The 23842-nt window shown below is 37.3% G+C and overlaps 1 protein-coding gene across 1 annotated transcript in view; it reads right to left on the minus strand.

The window, feature by feature from the left end:
- Positions 1-692: 692 nt before the first annotated feature.
- Positions 693-23842, minus strand: part of GOLPH3 (golgi phosphoprotein 3) — a 32854-nt gene continuing 9704 nt past the window's right edge. Inside the window, exons 2-4 of the mRNA XM_086770462.1 lie at positions 12551-12682; positions 7876-7990; positions 693-4614 (exon numbers count right to left, since the gene is read on the minus strand). Coding sequence (XP_086626588.1) covers positions 4190-4614; positions 7876-7990; positions 12551-12682 — 672 coding nt within the window. The 3' untranslated portion in view covers positions 693-4189. The remainder of the gene's footprint in view (positions 4615-7875; positions 7991-12550; positions 12683-23842) is intronic.

The following is a 23842-nucleotide window of genomic DNA, read 5'->3' on the forward strand; positions in this document are numbered from 1 at the left end:
AAGCTGAAACAGCAAATTGTTTGGAAGTACAGAAAGGTGAGGGGGGATGGGGAAAGCCAAAGACTACTCCTCATCAACATTACTTTCCCTATTATTTTCTGCTGTCTTAGGAACCAGCTTCTCACTGTTTCTACAGAAGCCCTTTCATGCTGCTGTTTTGCAGGTAGGGGAAAACAAGACCCGATGGGAAGAAACTCCAGATCTTATTCAGAGATTAACATGGGCAGCAGCTCTGATGATGCCTCTTCCCCATCCAGAGATCCTCCCCTCCTACCCAAGGAGGCCACCTCATACACACACCTGAAATCACACTTGATATCCTGACACTTAGAAAGCACTTGACAGCATCTAATTTCCTGAGTAATTAAACTGTTGTATACATTGACCATTAGCACAGAATAAATGAGTTACTTTTTCAAGAAATTTGTTGTTCTTTAAAGCTGCAAACTTCCTTCCATATGGAAAGATAGATGGACAACAGGGGAACCTAGGACGTAGCAGGTTTTGACTACCTGAAGTGCCTGAAACCCAGCTGAGGCAGAACTGAGACTCCGATGGAAAACTTTTGTTTCCCAAACTGGTGAAGACCAGAGCCTCAGGAAAAACTGGAAATTACTTAGCAAATGAAAAAAAAAAAAAAAATCCTTTAGGTATTGCATGCATGTGATACGCAGTAACCATTTGCAGCTCACAGCTTTAAAGGGCGCTTTATTTTGTTTCAGTACAGATTCAGTCCAGTTCACAGAGAACACATTAGTTAATACAGATCTTCACTTTGTAGGAGAAATGGGCATGAACACATGAGCACTCGGTCACCAGCCTCTCATAGCCAATTTAGGCAATGTTTGCCTGGAAAGCATCATGTATGGCACATAGGTTTCACTAGCATCCTATACAGGAGCACTATAACATCTCAAGAAACAGAGGACATAAATCTCAAGGGTTGTAAAACCACATATATACACACACACTGCTTGGGGATTTAACTTTCAAAATCCTGGTTTTGACATTAACACGAACAACTGTTTTAAAGAAATGTGTCCCTGAATAATGTAATGATCCTCCTTGAGGCACATCTTCAAACTCAGGCTATATGGATAGCAGTCTTCACTTTAAGCAGCCATTGAGAGCTGAGGACGTGCAGCAGACAACTTAAAACCAGGCCTCTGTGAGCTGCAGTAGCAACTATTAAGAAGGGTACTTGAATCTCAGCACAAAGCAGTCTCCATGTTTAACCATTTTATGAGGCCCTGAAATAGCATCAAAAGCAAGGATGTTAGCTAACTCAGTCCCTGTTCAAACTTACCTTCCTTGTTAGAGGCAAGGTCTGGTAGCACACGTGAGGCTGTGGATTTTTTAAATCACAACATAAGACTCAAGACTCCAAAAGCTCATCTATTCCCCCTGCACATCCAGGCTTATACCAGGTGGTCTAACAAAAGACAGTGTCGCTCTTCACAAAACTTTTCCTACTTACATCAAAGTTCAGCCAGTACAAACTCTCACCATCGCAGACAGAGGTTCTACCTTTAAGCAAAATAGACTGCCTACAGTATTTATCAGCTTACCTTCTATAGGGGGGCGAATTCTTTTTTGGGGAGGGGAGGATTGAAAGGTCGCTTTTTTTAAACCATGTGGCTGCAAGGGTGACAAAATCCTAATGCCCTCCACCACCCAACATGAAACCAGGAGGAACACGGAAAATACTCACAGAATGAAGACGAGAGGACAGACGAGACTATGAAAGATACTTTGTCTGAAGCACATTTCAATTAGCTTAGATTTCCAAAGCATTTTTAAAGTTTCGTGCACTCAACTTGCTTCTGAATACTCCACTATTTTTATGAATTTTCCACCTGATTACTTTTCTCTCCTCTTAAAGAGCAATAGAAAATGAGAAAATAGATTACATAAGTGGCAGGCAATGAAAGCAGTGAGTTAGCATATACTATCAAGTACAGAAAGCGTTCTATAACCTGTCAAATGTAAGAGCAGCACGGCAGCTTTCATTTTTCCTCAACGTAATCACGTTTTGAGATGTTTAAAGTGTCCAAAGGTCATGCCCACACTCCTCAAAGTTTTAGACACGGCATCTTACAACTAAGAAAACACTGTTTGTCTTTTTATTTGTAAACCACAGTTCGATATATCTTACAATATAATTTTAATTGCATTTTTCTAAAGAAATATCATTTAAGAATCAAAAGAACAGTGTGCCATTAAATGCTAAGGACATATTTTAAAAACCTTTACTAAAAAAAGGTTATATAGGTATGATGAATTTCCGTTGTTATTTTGAAGTCAACTACTTAAGCATCTAAATGATTGAAAATGAAGTGCAAAATTGGAAGTCTGGTCACAGATGAGGCTCTAAAGTTGTGCTCAAGGTAGAAGAGATCTACTCATGGCAGGCACAGCTGCATACTCACAAGCTAACTCAGCCTGTCTCAGTCATGAATCCTGCAGATCTAAGCAACACCGCTGATTAGGTCAGTTTGATCTACTTAATATAAACTCTCCCTTTCTAATAAGAAGGATATTAACTAAAGCTTTCAGTTAAGCAATAAAACCTTTCTAATTAGCAACAAAAAAAATAAAAATGACATGCTTGGTCTGTTTCAGGCACTTTCAAGATCAGTTTATTTACTGTAGGTAAAAAGCTAGTATACAGATTACGGGATCCCTTAAATTTCAACTCTACAGTTATACACCATCTAGTATTCTTGCTGTGAATATTAACCAAAAAAAAGTTTCTAAACACCTGTAAGCCCCACTATAAATTTGCATTGTTATGAGAAAAAAAGTATATATGAATCAATGCTTAATTTTTCCAATGCATCATATTTACACTGTGAAACCAATGGGAGATAACAAGCAGTGGCAAAGAGGCAATAAATTTTAAAAAGCCAAAGTTTTATATGTTTTTTTTTTTTTTTACAATAGTGTGCTAATCAGCATAATTGTATATAAAAAAATTAAAATACAGCAGAGCATCCCATTACAGTAATCTTAATCATCTGAACTGCAGTCATTACTGGCTAACCACTTGCATGCAACACCTGCTAGGACTGACTTTTTGTTTTTGAAGTTTTGTTCTATGTGAAATAGATTATGACATTTGAGACAAATAATTTGTGTACAAAATTAAAAACTGCATTCAAGAATTGTACTGGTCACAAGCCTCTTTCATACAGGGTGTGGAAGGTGAGGGGAGAAGTACAAATGATGACAGAATGTAGTCTCTCCACGCACTAATTATCAAAGGCAATGCATAGACTGAGAATGTCTGTATGGCAAACTCTGTAGACACTGGAAACAAACAGCTTTCACGTACATGCTTTTTACAGGAGGCCTTTCTTTCCATCGAATGGCAATGGCTGACAGCAGCTAAGGGGCACCAGGTGTACAGCTAAGCAGATCTTGCAAAATACTAAGATGGGGCAGTTGTTAATGTACAGTTTGAACTATATATACACAACATAATGGAATGTATCCCATCCCAAAACTGGTTTATGAAACAACTGGACCTTTCTATACTAGCCTTATGACTCAGCTATCGTTCTAATCAAAACATAAGTACACAAGAGACTTGCATGAAAAGTAAAATTTATGGGGCATTTTTACAGGAACTATTGACAAAGCTGCTTAATGGCATTTCTGCTTGTAAAAGTAATTTTGTTATATATAATGAAACAACATTTGTGTATAAAATGGCCTGACAGACACTTCAACGTGGAGCTTTGGTGATTTAAAAAGGCCCTTTTTAATCTGTTATGAATTGTTCTGCAGAAGTACTGATGCATGCACATATCTGTGTCAGCTGAGACTAGTGATCCAACTGCATGCACATTTCCTCCTTGAGGTGCTTTCCATGTTAAACCACTTCAGTAACAGTAAGATGAAAAACAGGTTAAAAGTATTTCAGATAACTCAAACTGACTAGGAAATGGAATGCCAATATGGCAGTAAAACCATTTTCTGTTGTTTTTAAACAGGAGGGTCTCTTGTACCAGCAGAATCCTGTACACAGATACATAGAGAAGGAGGGAATACACCACTTATAATTCCCATTAAACAAGAGCCGATTCATCATATGAGAAGGTACAAATTACAGAAAACATGAATAGTCAATAGAAGAGAAACAACTGGTTTACATGAAAGAAGAGAGAACACTTCAGTCTGAATGCAGTTACTTTGTGAAAGCTGCTACAACAGCCCACAGAACCTCATTCGTGTTGGCTTTCATACATTCAACCTCAGGGTCTAAATCCAGAAGCTGCCGCACTCTCTTTGTGGCTAAATCATACTGCTCATCCAAAAGCGGGGCAAAAGCGTTCTCCAGAACATCTGAAGCATGGGCTAAATAAACGAGAGCCAGCAAGCGCTTGTCCATGCGGTGAGGATCATTCACCCATTTGTCAAGAACTGCTTCTTGAACCTTCTTGATGAGGCGCTGTTTGATGTTGTTGTTGGTGAGAGGGTGTGTAGTCATGTCAAAAAGAAGGAAGTTCTGTTTCTCTGTTGTCAGTACACCTTTTTCCACTAGGTTTTTAGCTAACCGTTCACGGACATTTCTTAGTTGGTAGTGCAACTTCAGTGGGTTCCATGTTTCACCTAGAAAAGCAAGCAAAAACCCCAACAGTCAGGCAAAGTTTAAACTGTACTATTACAGTGATTTTTTTTCTCCCCTGTGGTGCAGAATGAGCTGTCAAATTCATATAGCTGACTATTAAACTAAGTTACTGTACTAGCATCAGCATTTCTCTGATCTCTGACCTATCCAGATACAGGCATAGAGACAGAGACCATAAGGATCTCCTTGGAGGAGCTCCAGTTTACATTTAAAGTTTGCACAAAATGCTAGCTAAGCCATATCCTGATTAAGGATATTACAAAAAAAGCAGTCTTGCACAGAAGAAGAAAAACCAAAACAAAACCCAAACCAGTCATGAAGAAAGAGTTTGCTTTTAATAATAAAAATAAAAATAAGCATTTCCTCCAGTCTCGTTAATCTGTCCGCTTCCAGCCTTTTACCATTTGAAAGATTGGAAGAAGTGTCATTGCCTTTCTTTCTGACACACAGACAAGCTAATGTACACCTACCCTATACATTTCTCTATTTCTTCAGGTTTTCATTATTCTCTCCCTTCCTGCCCCCACCGGGTGAAACAGTGATCATGCACTCTGTGAGTGTGGGAGGTGTGTCTATACAGGAGCACATGTTGGGCAGGAACTTTAACGTTTCTATAAAAATTATTTCTAACGCTTTTTGTAAAGGCAGGAGAATTGGGCCCTTCACAGTGCATGACTGTGTATGCATAGAGGAGGGAATTTAAAAAGCACAAAATCAGCGTCAACAGCTACTGACAAAGCTGAAGCTGTTAAGCACTGAGAAATCCGCCTTTGCTTAAGAGTTCACTTAACAAGCTAAAAATTTCAGGTCCAGACACCCTAAGTATTTATCATAAGTATTAAAATCTCCTCCTGATATAAAAGAGTCTATGCATTTTAAGAGGTGATAGAAGAAACAGCATTAAGTATTTCTTACATAGACGGGGCTTTCTATAAAGGATACAAGAATTTCTGTATCAAGTTGTTTCTATATCACAAAGCTTTTAATAATTCATTGGTTAGCATAAAATCATAAAAACAACAATAACAACAACAACAACAAATTACTTTAAGTTTCTCCCACTGTGATGGAGGGTGACATATACTGTATCCAAAGTATCAGCCAAGTTAAGTAAACAAATGAAGTGACATCAACCATGTCGTGAAAGGCAGAGAACCCACCCAGGCCTGAACTACTCAAGTCTCTGTAGGTCCCACACCTCATTGAATTAAACTATCACCCTCACACACACACAAAAAGTTTCCTTACAGTGTTTCACAAGGCAAAGGCTATTTCCTAGATTTTTCTACTTTTTTTTTGGTGGATGTGGCTATACTGTAACAAAAATCAGTACTGTGGTGACATCTTGTGACCAATCTCTTCAACTACACAGACACTCACACAAACAGATGTTTGTTACACCTACAAGATCTGACATTTTGATCCAAACTTCTGTATTCCTACACTTGCTTCCCTGAGAGGATATCTTATAAATGTCAGCCTGGAAAACATCACCTTACACCTCCATATAAATATTTCTATGATGGCTCTGAACTCCTGATAATTACAGCTAAGGTAGCCATTTTCCAGGATCAGGCCCTAAAGCAAAATTCTAAAAGAGTTTATTAAAAAAAAAAAAAAACCAAATCAAAACAAAACACCAAAATACTTTTCTTCAAAGGGCAGATCTCTAAACTGTGGGAAATGCAAAGAAATCCAATGCCATCCAAGAAGTAGTAATTACATCTGTAAGTAAAAATGATTGATCCAAGTTTTAGCCACAGCAGTGATGATAACTATCTTCCCAGAGCCAAAGCCCAGCAGGCTTGGGAAAACCTTAGCTTAGCTCAAGGAAAATGTTCAACATTGTTCATTCATTAGCTGACCTTTTTTTGAATCAGTACTAACTTGATGTGCTCCACACTGGGAAAGAAGGTGAAACGTCAGCACAAATTATGTATTTGGGACAAAAAAAATTGTTTTTGCAGGCTGTAAAAGTGAAGGAGAGCTGAGCAATAACTGAACTGCAAGACTACACAGCAGACAGGCCCTCCACTGACAAGAGCTGCTTTGTCCTCCTGTATCTCCCTTCTGCCTGACAGTCAAGGAGCAACAGGGGAGGGATGCCAAGGACAGAAGTATGAACTAATGTGCAAAGACAGCTGCTTAAGGTGCTACAGGACGAATGGGAAGAACATCATGAAAACAAGAGGGGAGAGAGAGGTGGAGGGATTTTGCTGATTTTTTTAAACTCCTACTTCTCGGTTATTACAAGTAACAGATTTAGATAGACAACATCAAGTCTCATGACCCCCTACCACCCAAAGTCATGTTGACAAAACAGTGGGGTTTTTTTCTCAACTGTTTGTGCAACTGAAGTACAGCTCTGATCTACTCCAAGGAAGTTGCATTTCATGTGTTTTGTAAAAACAGACAAACCCTGGTGATGAATTCCAGCTACAGAAAAAAAAAACCCAAGAAAACAATAGAAGTGCTACATATTAATAGATGGTCATTGTTTTATTCATTTCTGTTTCATTTATGCATCCTGAGGACACAACTGTTGGTGAGGTATATGAAAAATGTTAACTGCAATTGTAGAGATTAAATCCAACTGACATTTCTTTTTTTTTTTTGCAACTACTTACTAGATTTACAGGAAGAGCTACATATAAAGCACACATGTTGAAGACTTGTTTTGAACAAAGTGAAGTATCTAACATTTGAAAATATTTATTACATTTCTCCAGTTAATGGAAAAGTAGAACTCCTGACTTTTTACCCTTTCTCTATGATTAATGACGAAATCATCCCCAATTTTTACATCTGAGTGGTAAGCTTCTTATCTCCTTTCTTTATCAAAAGATCTGAATACTGAATCCATATACCTATACTCCAAACTTAGCTACTAACTGTCATTTCCAATTACAGAGAAATGCAGTTATTTCCCAAGGGTGCAGTCCTGATTTACTTCAGAATATCTCTTCCACAGAGCTGAGACACCCTTTGACACTTCCATATACATTCTTTCTGTACCAAGTTAAGTCAAAAGCAACAGTTACTTGTATTTGATTAAAAGCTACAATCAACAAGAGACTACCCTAGAGGACAGACTAATTAACTTTTTTTGCATTCTTTCTCCCTAAAAACTTTACAGTATAATCTCTAGTGATGCCAGATAATTAGCTTTATTGGGGGGAGGGGGGGGGGAAGATGGTGGTGAAGAAACCAAAAACCACAAATACATTATGTCCAAGGCTTACCACTAAGCAGTTCAATCCAATTTTGTACTGTTTCAGGAGGCTGGGTCTCTTTTATGTGTTTCAGAGCTTCATCGAGCAGAACATCCCCTGTAGGAGCATCTGACTTGCAAATCACCTAGGATAGAATAAAACACAGTCAGTATTTTCACTTAATTCATATGCCACAAACATCCACCAATAAAAACTCAAAAAATCTACCTCTTATCAAAACAAAGGAAATTTAAAAAAAAAAAAAAGGAACCATATCTAAGAATATGTAACTCTAAAAAATACCTAGTTGTTAAAAAAAAAGTAGCTTTTTACTTAAAATCCTAGATATGTTAAGTCTTATATTATCTATAAGTGAAATTAACCTTAATTGACTGAAACTATAGTATTAATAACATGCATAACAACTAATTTTTTTAGGAAGATAACCTACTAACCCAGCCAGGGTTAAACAATTAGGCCATGTGAAATTGAGAAATCAATTACAAACTGAAAAAGTAGAAAAACTAGTTTTATTCTTCCATATATTCATGGATAAAAATAGTTTAAGACAACATCTGTAAGTTCTACAGCTCTGAAAAACACATTGACCAGCAACACTACATTCCATTCACTAACAGTTAAAACACAGGTATTAGGCAAAATACGTATGTATTAATAAACCCCTTAATATGCAATAATAAACAAAGTATCATTTAAGTTTGTTATTAAATAACTTCTAAAATTATGTGAGCTCTTCCCTCAAGAGAGCACAGAACAGCAACAAAAAAAAAATCATTCACAGTAACACAATAAAGGTTAAGAATTTGAGTAACTGCTTTTTTACCAGCATAAGTAGTTATATAAATCATGTACGAATACAATTTTTTCTGGTTAGAAAAATAAGAGCACCAAATGAAAACATATAGATTAAATTAGTCCAAGTCAATATGTTTGAATAAAAACAAAATAACAATGAAATCTATCTTTCTTTAGGAAAAGAATAATAACTACAGTTTCAAAGCTCTTTATGAAATTAACAACTAAATCTGTCAATTTAAATAGTTTTACAAGTTAGCAATTCACAAGCATCAGGTAAAAAGATAATAGGCAATTGACAGAAAAACTAACACATAAACACAATACAACATATACAAGAGAAGAAGCAAGTGAAAGCTGGTTTTTCTTTTGTAAAACTTCACAGTAGTCAGAAAGGTGTCATGGAAAAGTTTAAGTGTCCTACTGAAATACATCCTGGCTTAGTTCTGTTCTGTAGTTCTAATAATTCCTACTACAGCCAATAGAGGAGTACAATACGTTCTCACAGGGTCTGCAGATGACACTGAAATGAGTTGCAATGGTAAGACAGCTTCAATACTGGCAGCTGATCCCAAATCGGAGATGTGTACAAAGTCAATGAGATGAAATTAAAATAGCTGGAGAGATTTTTGTGAATATCTAACAGGTCATAGCTAGTATACTATTTCCAATTTAGATGGTATATATAAAGCACAGAAACTAAGATTTTTAAATAAAAATCAGCAAGAATGAACCAGTCTGCAATGCTAGGCTAAAAGGAAAAAGTTTTTTTTTAGACCTAAAGAGAAAGGATGTAAGATATTTTTACAGAAGGCATACCAAACAATAGTTTAGGGTGCCTACTTCGGGGAAAAATAAAAGATACAAGCTTATTCTGGAAATATGGAAGATGCAGGATCATGCAGGACATACTGTCAAAAACTTCAACAGGCAAATTAAACATCCAGTTCAATTGCGTTCAGCGGAGAATTTTAAAACTAAACATCTGCCAGGGAGGGACAAGAGAAATCTCATTATCTGTTAAATGGTCTCTTGAGATACAGTCCAGGACTCCATTTTGGGGAGCCAGAGATCACTCCAAGTGTATAACTTGGACATTTGGTTTCAAGAACACAACTACATTTTAATCCAGACAATCCCTAATTGAAACTAAACACACAACTATGCACATTTATCTTTTTGATTTACAAGCTTGCACTACAGCATCGCTCAAAACCTCTCTTAACCACATGGTGATATTACATATCTTCCAGTTTTATACTGAGAGCCTGAATTTCTGTAAGTTTCTGTTCTTTAACTATACAGGAGCATACTTCAAGCTGGGTTTTTAAGCTCGTAGATTGTGGCTATTAATAGCCACCTTTCAGATCTTTCTTTAATAATTAGCCTAAAAACACTCAACTTATTTCTCTTTACTTCTTTTTAAAATAGATATTGCAGTAGTATTTTACTTTCTTTGAAGTGTCACATATTATTAGCTTCACCATAACTTTAAGTTACACTAAATCGCTCCAGCCTGCTGGAGTTGGTAACCTACCATCTCACTTTAACACGTAAGATATGAAGTAGTCTTTTTGACCTGTTTTATTACTTTAAAAATCCCAAACCAAATCTCACTGAAGAGATAAAAAGTGCTTTTAAGTCTAGGATATACAGAAGGGGTTTCTTTTTAAAGTTTAGAAAATAGCTTTCCTTGCTTATTTGGGGTTAAGATATTTTTTTCTACCACTGCAACAAGGTTTAAGAAGCTAGCCTTAATATAGTGCACGACAGCATGAGCCTAAACATACAGGGATTTAGAGGAAAGAGCTGTAAGAAGCATAGACTCCCCCCAATCAACTCAGTGAGGACTCCATAAGCTCTTGTGAAGCCACAATGCACAGTGATTTTGTTTCCAAGTTTACCTGTTCTCTACAGCCAGGCATACAGGACTGTTTCTTCTCACTTCTCCGCTACACTGAATGCTCACTGCACAGATTCTTCTGCCCATCCTTGCCCTCAAACAAAAGTATTTCGGTTCACACTTTCATGGTACTTCTCTTCCCTTCCCCTTCCCAGCACACGGAGACAGGCAACAGTAGAAGCCTAGCCTCCTCTCTCCTGTCTTCATGGATCTGCTCTTTCTTGAAGGATTTATTGATTAATGCTTCATGGCTAACTCTCTTCAGAGTCATAACAGCACAGGACTGGGAAATTGAGCAGGTTGGGGATCTTGTGAATTGAATCACCACAGAAGATTATGCATCCAGAAGGGGGGATTTTTCTTCCTCTCTTTAACAGAGGAGCTAAGGTAGAGAAAGAAGCTAAGTTCCTGGCCCTTCAGGTGAAATACAAAACACCACAAGGCATTCATGAGAATGATTTCTAAATTGAGAAAGGTAGTGCAGGGGGGGAACAAATCTCTCATACATCAGCAGTTCAAGATTTTATTTGCAAGAAATCACTTAAAAAGAAACCAATCTTAATTTGAATCTTAAATTAAAACGTTTTTCATAGAACCCTCCTGTCTGCAAAAATAAATCTCTTGATTGCCTTACAACAGCAGAAAGAACAAGAACTTTAATACTGGGTAGCTTTTAGATCTCCTTAAAACAACGGGGGGGGGGGGGGGGGGGGGGGAGAGAGAAACAAACACATCTACCCACCCTCAAAACCACATGATAAAATTTAACAAAAAAACACCCTGAAAAAACCAAGTGTGTGTCCCCCCCACCAAATCCACAAAACAAAACAGCACAAAAGATTACTATAATTTTGCTTGTATTCTTTACTGAAGGTATGTACAGGTTATTTTTCCATTCTCCTAAAAAAACCCCATAGTTAAAACTTCAGGTAGATAGAGCTGACAAGGTTTGCACAGAATGAAAGTAACTGCTAAAGAACATTCCTGAATGCTTAAGGAGCCAAAAGCTTTGGAGGAAAAAAAAAAAAAAAGTGCAAACTAATCAAAGCTGAATATGCTTAAACGAAGTTAAAAGAAGTAGAAGCTGTTTGTCTGAACAGAGGTTCAATTCTTCAGAAGAGGAAGAAGGTGGGAGAAGGTTGGGGAATTTGTAAGCTTTCCTTTAAAAAATTTAGCAAAAGATAATATTGACAGGGAAATGTGCCATGAAAGAGAATTTATTTGTGGTGGATAGACCACATTTGACCATGTCTTCAGCTTATTTTACAAGTATCCTCTAATGCTGATGAAGTAAAAATTCTTTATGTGACTTTGTGCATTTTGTATTGAGGAAAAATCCAGTGGCAGAAGTAATAAACTGAGGCCTTAAATCTTCAGCCTACTTCAATAAAGAGCTTAAAAATTTGCCTATCTTAAAGGTCAGTGAGTGCAACAAATTTAAGACACTGGCCACATGCTTAAACTAGATATAGTTTTGTGTTCTCAGGGGCCCAAGGTACAAGGATCATTTCCTTCCCATGCATTGCAAGCACAACTGTAAAACTGCGTACACCAGAATTAAACCGGTAGCTTGCAGGATACATCTGGCAGGCTGTCAGTTAGCCATTCCTTTCAGCCTCAGCCCACACCTCACCAACATTGCAAAAGTCAGTTCCTTCAGCAGATTACAACTGGTGCTACTGGTTCTCAGCAGTTACGGCTGCCGCCACACCCTGGCCAGAGCCACTGCCAACTGTTTGTGCACGGCTCCCAAAAGCAGCAAGAACATGTTAAAGAGAAAAAACAGCAACATAGAAATAGTTCAGAAGGCTTTCCAAGGCACTTCAGCTCACCATTTAAACACTTTTAACTCTGTGCATCTAACTTAACGTCACTACTCAGAATCCCTATCCCCATGTAAATAAAGTCTTTTTCTCGCAAGTTTATAGCTACTGTATTACCTGGAGCATTGCACAAAAGTAAATGTGACCATTTTCCTCCACTTACCTTTCTTGTTAATAGACTTTTGCGCCTCATTCCACAAGCCTCTAGCTGAAGACGCCCTCGCAATGCCAACTCAATTAACATACAGCCACGCAATCCTGAAGAGATGCAATCATTCCAGAACGATGTGTAACCCTGTGAAAAATGAAAGACAGTAAGGTATCTCCACCTCAAAGTAAACGGAAAAGAGGCTTTACTGCGTTCTCTAAGCAGTTCCCCTGCCTTCACATCCTTTTCAAGCAGTACCATTAGTCGACTGCCATTCCTGTACTGAAAACATGAAAGAGAAACAGGCTCATCCACTATTAGTTTTGACACTTAGTCTCTGTTCTTTGAATAACAAGGAAACCGATACAAAACAAAACGGCCACATAATAAGAACTGTGAAATACAAAATGTAGTTTATATATAGGCAAAATAAACTTACTACATTTAAGACTTGAAGCATTTGGCACTACCAACATCACACAGGCTTATCTGCGTTGCCTGAGAAATATTAACATGATTTTATATCCACAAACAATATGGTACCGAAGAAGTAATAACCACGTGAAAAATCAGTATTAAGTAAAAGATGGAGTATATTGGAAACACAAATGTGGTGGCAATCAGCAAAAACCACAGAAGATATTTTTCAGCTTGAATACAGTAACAAAAGGACAAAAGTTTTCAAGCAAATATGTGAAATAGTTACTATTTTGTCATTCAAATCCATTGAAAATTTGTATTTTTAAAGCTTGAAGCATACTGTCCTTATATGGACTGCAAAACTGCAAACCACATTTATTCTACGAACCACACCATATCTACCACATTTTAATCTGTATTTCTGCATTGATAGCTGTCTCCTTAAACGGCAGAACAGAATACTTGACCCAATACATTTACTCAATGTCTAGAAATACATGTACTGACTTTCGTACTGCATTACTCGACAATTACAACCAAAAATCTCATTAAAAGGATTCCCTTTTACCTACAGAGTAGTCAACGCAGTCCTTGCATATTTTTTAATATTCAAGTATCTAAGACAAAACAAAATCATTCTCAGAAATATTTTGTCTTTTGAGAAATCATAGAATGGTTTGGACTGGAAGAGATCTTAAAGATCATCTGGTTCCAACCCCCTGCCCCAGGGAGGGACACCTTCCACTGGACCAGGTCACTCAAAGCTCCATCCAAATGCCTGCAGAAACACTTGGTATGATCCAGAAAGACCTTCCAAAACTCTTCTATTGCATCTCTGAAAATATTCACTTTGGGACACTTTAGAGAAAAGTGCTGGAAACAAGAGAATTAAAAACAAAAAACCAAAAAAACAAACCACTCCTTTTCATAAAATCTATCTTAACCAATAACAAAAGACTAGCTTAAATCTAAAGCAATTCAATTTTACTGTATTCACAAATAAAAGCAGCCCATGTATAGAAATAAGATGCATACATCTGAAGTCATTAAATACAGGCTTCCAGGAACATGATAATACTTGTTTCCATTTAGCACTTAGCTATCTTCAAGAGCTCTACTACATATATGACCAATACTTCTGAAAAGTCTTGTTACAAAAGTCTGAATCTCTTGAAAGTAATTACTGAAATATATCATAGATATTTATTTTAAAGGTCACAAACATAAGCTTTTGAGCTTATAAGGCATTTGAGAAGTTATCTAATCAGCCTTCTACTCAGAGCTGACACTTTGCAAGTATCAGCTATTCTCATAAATAATTCTGTAAACTAAGATGCTGGTTGGCACTAGACATCTCTTTGCCAAAAACATGCAGGATAAGGTGCAGTACTTGCTTGCTGGAGAGTCGGGGGGAGATGACCTCTTCATATCATAATTTTTGAAATCAGACGACACATATGTAAAATCTATTGCACAAACTTACAGCTGTGGCACAATAAATACATACTTCTTTCTACTAACAAAAAGAGTTATATCATTATGCAAACAATTAAAGTGCTAAACTCTTTTAAAACTGAATTTAGTTTTAAAGTGAGTATTTTTCAATGAAGCAATGTTAACTACAGTACTCTTGGCAGCGACTATCAGATGTAAACTCCTCTGCTCCAGCAGTTATTCAACATATATGGTCACAGGCTGTGGGTAGCAGAGAAACAGAGGATCATAGGATAATTCAGGTTGGAAGAGACCACTGCTGATACCAGGTTCAGCTGTGAAGTCAGATCAAGTTGCTCAGGGTTCTATACAGGCAAGTCTTGAAAACCTTTGAGGACAGAAACTAACAACCATACAACAGTTTTTAACCAAGTGATCCTGAAAGGTAGTTCAATAAGATCATAGTCTTCATAAATTAAACTAATTGCTCTACTGGGTTAGATGACATTAAAGTCATGAGAATGTATACTGCGCCATCTTCTTTTTCCTGTACTTTCTTCTTTGCTCAAGGTTTGCAGGGGATTCAGTAAAGAAGGAACATAATATTTCAATACACAGAGACTATACTGTTATTAACACAGTGAAGGAGACATTTTAGAACAGCTGGTGTCATCCTGAACATTTTTCAATCCATTAAACTGATCTTTCCAGACAGTTCAGGCAGATGGACTGATTGTTTTTGGCACTTACTGCAAAGACCACCTTCCTGAAGGAGCCTCCACAGAAGGTCAGTTTAGCAAGCAACAGTCTAACTAAATCATTCGTTAAATTGACTCAGACTTCCTGGTATAACTGAAAATGAGTAGAAGCAGACATTTACCTTCAATACAAACAGCTTCTTGACACCTACTTTAAATGGCATACCATAATTAGAAAAAGGTGTACAAAACAGAAACAGTAATGCTCAGTATTATAGAACTACTGCCTATTAAAGAGGGTATAGACAGACAGTGAAGAAAACAGGAGTGAATGAGGCAGAGAGAATAATAATATACAAAGAGGGAGAACAGCAATATAATGTTCTATTTGCACATTTTTTCTTTTTCCACAGACAAGAACTAAAAGGCAGTAAATGAAGCTAACTCACAGGTTAGAAAAGTCAAAGGCCAACTTATTTTCTATTCAACTGTTTTTACAGGAAGGGAAAAGTTTTTTAAAATACTTAAAAAAATTTGAAATTCACAGAAGACTAATAATGAAGTCTGACAGACAGCAGTGGTTCTGTAAACCATGCATGGCCTGGGACACTTCCACTCAGCTGAATTCAGTATACACTGGAGGAATTGCCATTCTGCGCAGATCCATTCCCTGAACATGGCCTGGCCATTGCTTGTTACAGGTTACGATACAAGACAGGGATTTGGTTTTACCTTTTAACACTGTTCCAAATACCTGGCAGTCTCAAAACACTTAAGATTGAAGATCAAAGACCACTATTTATAGATGCAAGTCATTCCACTATTTAATGCTCTTAAACAGCACTAGTTTTCTCACAAATACAACAACAAATATTTTTGCTTTATTTGTCTTCCTACAAGCCTTTTAAAATTTTATAAACATTCTAACTCAACAAAATACTTATTTAAATAAAATTGCTAAGCAGCAGAGGAAAAAGTCTTACAAGGCAGGAAATTATTTTTATCTGACAGCAATCACACTAGAATAGCACTTCAAGCTATTAATAGCTTGCAAGACAAAACTTAAATCTACATTGATTCAAAGATCAAAAGAATGTTTACAACTGTCACGTTTATCTACACAAACAGAGCACAAAAGCATTTTTTGTCAGAGTTGACCTAGAAATTTTCAGGTAAAAACTGGTTTTCCTAGACAACCATAAAGGGAAATGAGAATAAAGTTTACAACAGCAACTTGTTACTATAGTAACTTTGAAAGCTCACACTTCCCACCTAGGTATGGCAAAGCACAGAGCTAAGACTAAAGATCCTCTGCTTAAAGAATAAGTTATTCAAAATCCATGCTCCTTAGACCATTTCTCTCCAAGCACCTCCCTCAGCATTTACTGGTCCTGCAGCATTTATTCACTGTCTCCTCCTTCCATGCCCCTTACCCAATTTCCAGCTCACACAAGTCTTCCTGTTAAGTTAGCCATTAATCACTTGAAACTCTCACTTATTAAACAGTCCGTCTCCTAATGATGGCCCTATGCCTCAGTGTTATCCAGCCTACCTTACCTTCAACTCCCTGCTTTTGCCTTGCCTTTTTAGCTGCACTTCCTCATCACCAAACTGCAACACACTCCCTCCTACAATGGCCTCCTTCCCCATCTCATCTTACTGTGACATGTAATACACTAACATCACTTTCAGGCTTAGAAAGATCTGAACTTCTGTGACCCTCACAGACTTCCTCAGATCTGTTCATGCAGATGGTGCAGACAAGACAGCAAAATATCTGCACTATATATTGCAGTCATCTTATTCTTGTCTCTGCTCCAAGAGAGGGACACAGGCACAGTATTATATTAGCAGATGTACAAACAAGTAATCCGTATCAATAAGCTCGGTCTAGCTGTGCTGAGCAAAGCACAAGCTCTTGCAGCTTCTTCCTACTTACTGTAGAAATACCCCAGCTCAGATCTGCTAGGACCCAGCTTTCTACATATGCAGAGTGTAACAGAAGGCAGAGTTCACACGCATACCCTGCAGAGAAGGAAGGGACAGTGAAGAGACTGAGTAAAAACACCCTACCAGTGTCACTTCAAACTTAAACTTCTATTATTCCCTAACAACATCCTTTCCCATTTTGCCTCCAAGATCCCTGACTATCAAACCTCACAAAGCTATACTTAAAATGGAATAGGGTCCTAGGACTTACAAAAAAGTGCTTATAAGGACTGCTAGAAATTACGAGAACACCTGCATAGACAAAGAAATAATGTCATTCAGCAGCTCAAACATTATCATCTCAGCTAACGGAATCATCTGTTTATGCTATAATGAAGCCATAGCTAGACAGGCAAACTAGAGCAAGAGAAAACACATATTAGCTCTGATACAGTATTCTGATTTTGGTGGCTGTTCAAATATTTTGTTGAAGCACTTAGTACTAAGTGCATTAGAGAACAAGAGCTGTTGCAGAAGTATTAAAGTACACTTCTACAGAACATACTGATTTCCAATTTTTCAAGACACTAAAAACTTAAATTTTTGGATATTTAAAATCTATAAGCTACTCGAGAGATTTTATAATTAAAAAACTATTTGTAAAAATATTTTCTAAAAGAGGACAGATAAAACAACACTTTCCATCTCTGATCCAAAAAAGCACTGCAGTAATGACCACTATAATTTACTAAGTATGTAAAAACACAGAATGAGAAGATTCTAACATGACCAGACCACCTAAAGGTATCTGGCAAAGATCAGTGTCAAGTATGTCAGTAATTTCTATACAACCAATGCTGCTTTAAGAACTCGCATGAAACTCCAAAAACATTTCACTTAAGCACAAAACAAGCAATCTTTGCAGAGTAGTCATTCAGTTAATTTTTACATTGCTCTACTCAGCTTACAGGTAATTGTCATGCCAGCTCTATTAAAAAAAAAAAAACAAACAAAAAAAAAAACGGGGGGGGGGGGGGGGGAGGAACCAAACAAAAAGACCCCACTCAAACCTCAGTATTTTCTGTTTCCCAAGTTCAAAATAAAGACACTCAGCAGTACCAGCTGAAAAAAAATACAATTAAATTGCAGATACTCTTTTACATTTATAGACATTACCTCAAAATATTGACAGATAAATTATCTTTCACAGAGTGAGGCTTAAAAAAAAATAAAATACTTCATAAAATTGAGTACAAAAGACTCCCAAGAGACCAGGTAATCTTTTAATCTTTTACTTAGAATACTTTGTTTTGTGCATCTAAGAGTTACTAAAAATCTCTTCCCACTACAGAAATATACATTCTTTCTCCAATTCCTCAGTTAACTCAGAATAAAAGAACAGCATTTCTATCTGTAAAAACCCCTGCGATTCAAGAGAAAGGAAGAGAAAAGAGGCACTTGCAGAGTTCCAGTCCTGGTGCTTCAAGATACACACATGGTAATAAGAAAAAGTGACGTGATTAACTTACTTGGTTAAGGTCACCTGTTTACATAACGTTGTACAGCACAGTGTAGACTGTAGCTGGCAATGTATTCCCTGATCTAAGAAAATTAGAAATTGCTAACTCAGTGAGTCTCAAGATTACTTTGCAGACCACAGAGCCATGGCAAATAGAAACCAGTTTTCTAAATCCTTAAAAAAAAAAAAATCATAAAGCCATGTAACAGTCTGTGAAGAAAACAGAGGGTTACAACAGCCTGCTCACCAAAAAATAAAATATTTCTTTATTTTAGCAACAACAGGCCCCTCAGGGCCACCCTCAGATCTACATATACTCATATTCAGTATATGAGGTCAGTGTTAGGTCAAAGTTTTGGCCCTGACTCACGCTCATTACATTTACAAAGAACCACAACAGCAGAGATTCCCTGGGATAATCCATGTAACACTGCCCAGTTAATACTTCTCTTACTGAAAGCCTTTTCATCTTATACTCAGACTTAATAGTACTCCTTAAACCCGCACCTAGCACTCTCTATTTAAAAGTGATCATAACCAAACTGATATACACCAAACAATTAAAGATGAACCTTCCGAAGGAAAAACACAACTACAGCTACCCAAGCCCCAGGACTCCTGTTCTCAGGAAATTCCAAATTCTTCTTTAATGAAAGACACAAACAAAAACACTTCAAAATTTAGTAAAGAATGTGATTTCTGAAACATCATGTAGAGACAGTAGAAATAAAATGATGGTTTAACCCATTCCAGTCATAGCAGCCCTATCAGAAGGGGAGTTGGCCAACTGGGAAAGTAACAGAAAGCCAAGAAAAACAACAATTACAGCTCTTGAGGAGTCTGGAAGTCCTAACTCCAAGGCAATACATCTGACAGTCTATCAAGAACACATAAAATCCCTAAATTCAGGGTTTCTCAGCCAGGAGGTAAACCTAGGTTAAAGAAAGGTTTCACTTTAGTAAACAGTAAATTCACATTTTACAGGTAGCCTGTTTTCCATTAGAAGAATATTTCAGAAGAAAAATTTCAACCAGCTCTACTTGGATGCTGAAAGACAGAAAAATTAGCCTTCCCAAACTCTGCAGGAGTGTGCTATTACTTTTACTACTTCTGCATGGATGGCATGCAAATGTTGTGGTGGTGGTAGCAATACAATAGCTCTGAGACAGAAAACTATTGTTTCGTTTACACACAAACAAGCATCTAGCTTTCCCAAACAGGAGTTTCTTACTTGCCATCTATTTTTTCCAGTATGTGGCAGATTATTTTTACGGCATGTTCTCAGAAGTCAGAGATGACAAACACACTGGAAAATATTCTATGCCTGCTGCTATCATGAGAAGTTACAGGGCAATTATCTCTAGGTCCAAATAGTCACCTTCACCAAATTTACATGCCGGCATAATAAAAATACAGCCTGAAGACTCACAAAACATACAAGATTCAGCTCTACTTTTAAGATGAGTACAAGAAGAAATAGTTGTCAATACATGTATAGCCTGAGATGGACTAACTAAAGGGAATGTGTAACTTTGGAGGGAGAAAAACTCCAAACAAAAAAACTCTGAAAGCCTGTTTAGGTGATCTGTAGGACTCGGCAAAGTAAATTGAGTAGTCTGCTGGTACAAATTATATGTGTGAGATTGATTTACATGTTGCATAGTACAATTAGCAAAGAGTCTACTTACTTCTAACATTTACACAGCATGTGTCACAATGTAAGAATATCTGCAAGGTCATTTTGAATAGTTATCTCAATACTGAGAAAGAGACTCCGGTTTTGTATATAAATTCAGGTATCTTTCCTTAGAGGCAGAGAGAAATACTGGGGTGAAAAAACAGGAAAAGAAACTGAAGACAAAATGATACTCCAGTGTTCAATTACTTTCCCAGCATAAGCATCTCTTTTGAACCACTACTTCTGCACACCACTTCAATTCCTTTTCCTTCAAGAGATTCATTTCAGTTTTACCAACCTTCCAAGTCAAGGTCACAGCATCTCGTTTTAACCTCGCACAAAAGCATGTAACTTGAGAAGGTATGTCCTCCCCCACGTTTTCATTTTTAGCCACTTGAGGGCTAAGCCCAAGAATGCAGTTCAACAATGTCTGAACTGCTGCTGAAGACAAAACTATCTTTTTTTCACCCTATCGAAGCATATCGCTGTTCTCTCTCCTGAGCCCACAGTACCATTTGCGTAGTCAGCCAGATGAGAAAGCGATCTATCTGAAAGCTAACGGTCAGTATCCTCATCTGATTCATCAAGCAGGTGAACAAATTTCAGAGGAAGCAAAATTTCAGAGGCAGCAGGGGAAAGAGAAGGAACACGATTGAGACAGACAGCAAAAGGCAAGAGCATCCCCTTCAGTGACAATCCACAGTTCAACGGACAAAACTGCTTTCAAAACCTTAAGTTTTCACAACCTGTATAGTTACACCTAGAACTATTAACTTAGTTGTTGGGATAAAGAGTTTAAAAAAAAAAAAAGTAATACATTATTTGGCTACCGATACTGAAGCCATTCATGAGCATTATCTGCTCAGAGAGCATAAAATGCCTAATGCTTAAGGTATCATATATTATACTCTTCACTACCTTCAGCTCACCATTTCGGACACTGATCGTCACAAACTTGAAGTCATGTTACTTAAATCTGACACAATGGCAATAGCATCCCTTTTTGATTATCTGAAGCAATAGAAAGCTCTTTCAGAGGTGCCTACTAGCCTATTATTAGTCATCACAAAGCACAGATAGAAATTAATAATCCAAAATCATCATGTCACCCATTTGAAACCAACTGCAGAAGACAAGCAGAAACAGTCTATCCTGAAATATGGGCTGTGGTGAGTTGTATTTCATAGAATTACAGAATCTTTAAGGTTGGAAAAGACCTCCAAGATCAAGTCCAACCATTAACTTAACACATCATGCCTGCTAAACCATGTCCTGAAGTGCCATGTCTACACGTTTTTTTAACACCTCCGGCGATGGTGACTCCACCACTTCCTTTGGCAGCCTGTTCCAGTGCCTGACCACTCTTTCAGTAAAGACATTTTTCCTAACATCTAACCTAAAGCTCCCCTGCTGCAACTTGAGGCCACTTCCTCTTGTCCTACCACAACTTAACTTGGGAGAAGAGACCAACACCCACCTCCCTACAATCTCCTTTCAGGTAGCTGTAGAGAGCTATGAGGTCTCCCCTCAGAATCCTCTTCTCCAGACTAAACAAACCCAATTCCCTCAGCCACTCCTCATAAAACTTGTGCTCCAGACCCCTCACCAGCTTTGTTGCCCTTCATAATGGACTTGATGACAATTGCGACAGAACACTCACCTTTTTAGCCATGGAGTTCCTCTCTGAAGCAGTAATTTTGGGATCTACAGAAAGACAGCTGGGGAGCGCAGAGGGAAAAGGAGTAACAGCATACACTGTCCAGGCGCACTGCAGTTAATAGGAATTTTGATCTGCAACAGTTTTCATGCCAAAGATGGCCATTTCTTTCCCCTTGCATCCTATCTCCAACATAAGAATTTGTTGGAAGCAACTTTGCAACTTTAATCAGCCTCACAGTCATGACTGTGATGATAAACATTTTTAAAAGTATTTTGATTTGAACGAAGAGTATTAGCAGGCTGAGAAGCATAAGGCTATCATTGCCCAAAAAGATGAGAACCATCAATATACTGTTTCCTTTATATAGTGTCTCTACAATTACTACTTCGAATTTTTGAAAGCTGTTAAAATCACATAAAGAACTTCTACAACACATTTCCTTAAAGCTGTTCCCATATCCAAAGAGGTAAAATACAAAATATAAGCAGTATGTATACATAAAGGATAATGAAAGCACCTGGTTTATTATAAATTATGTTTTAGCATAAAACAAAAATAATTTCTGTTGACCCAAAAGCTTCATTTTATTAATTCCAAATGCATCTATCATCAGTGTTCTTCTAGAACAGAAACCCTATATCCTCTTGGATACTCATATAAAGTCACACAGTCAAATGGTATCTCCATAGGAGGAACAGTGGTAGAAGAGGATAAAGAAGAATAAGTGAACATCAGCTTCTGACACCTGTACACGATTCTGTGGTTCCTATCCTTTTAGCTGAAAGTAAAATTGCTGATTAGAAAGAAATAAGAATTGTCTGCTATTGTTGCAGGTAAGCGCCTTAAACTCCAGTGAGAACCAATGGAAAATCTTTACCGACATAACTAAATATATTCATAAGAAGCTGGGAGAAAATGCAAACAATAGAAAACAATGATGGAAGAGGACAAAAAGGAAAGGCTTCATTGCAACGTTCAGCGAAGACAGGTTGGAATATATTTATATAACAAAATTATTTGAACCCTCAAGGTAAAATTAGGCTGCTCTCACCAATGGGATCTTAAATGAATTGATCCATTTTCAACTTCAGATGATCAAAAAGATCCGCTCTTTCCTTTCTTATAAGAAAGCAGGTTCTTGTAATTTAATCTACATGAAGATGAGTGTAACCACAGCACAGAACCTGCACCTGACAGTAAGTCTCAAACAAGAAAAACTCACAGTCAAATTATGCATGTCCTTTTACAACCTAGAAATTCTCCGTTACTTTCTAATATATATTCAATACACATACATTAATCTATTAAGTCTAACAGCTATTGATTTATTATCTCTAAGAAAATCTTATACTCCTTGACACTATAGTACTGTACAATGCCAGACAGATTAACACAGAAAACCAAATTCAGCTTCTGTGGCAGCATCCTCTGGCAAGACCAAAATCAATTTCCTTTGGCAAGGAACTGTGTGGTTTTACCCCAGCCTATTGATACTCAGCTGGAATATACAGTGTTCAGGATTAGGGTCCTGCTTAAATAATTTCAATAGTAGTTTTGGTCTCTTCCCTCCTCTACAGACCTGTAAGACAAGAAAGAAGAAAAGCCTCCACAATTCTAGAACACAAGAATGATGGTAAGCCGCGAACACACTAAATTTTTTTTTTCTCGTGTTTAGGTTCTAAGATAACAAGCAACTCTGAAATCCAAAATGGATTTTTTGTTTTGACAGCAATAAGATTCAATAAAATTTATGATTATCTAGAAAATTGTGGAAAGACAAAATCTCAGTTTTTCTTACAGAATTGTTTTCACATCACCTGTGTGCTGGATTTTGATTTTCACTGCTTCGCTGGACCAATCCATTTTAAAACACATTTGATCAAAGACATGACCCAGCTTCATCTGACAGGAATGCATTCAGAGAAGGCTACTTTGTATACATTATATAGACACATAATCTATGTAATAA

This window comes from Chlamydotis macqueenii, chromosome Z, assembly GCF_036417535.1.
Source record: "Chlamydotis macqueenii isolate bChlMac1 chromosome Z, bChlMac1.mat, whole genome shotgun sequence".
In the NCBI taxonomy this organism is placed as follows: Eukaryota; Metazoa; Chordata; class Aves; order Otidiformes; family Otididae; genus Chlamydotis; species Chlamydotis macqueenii.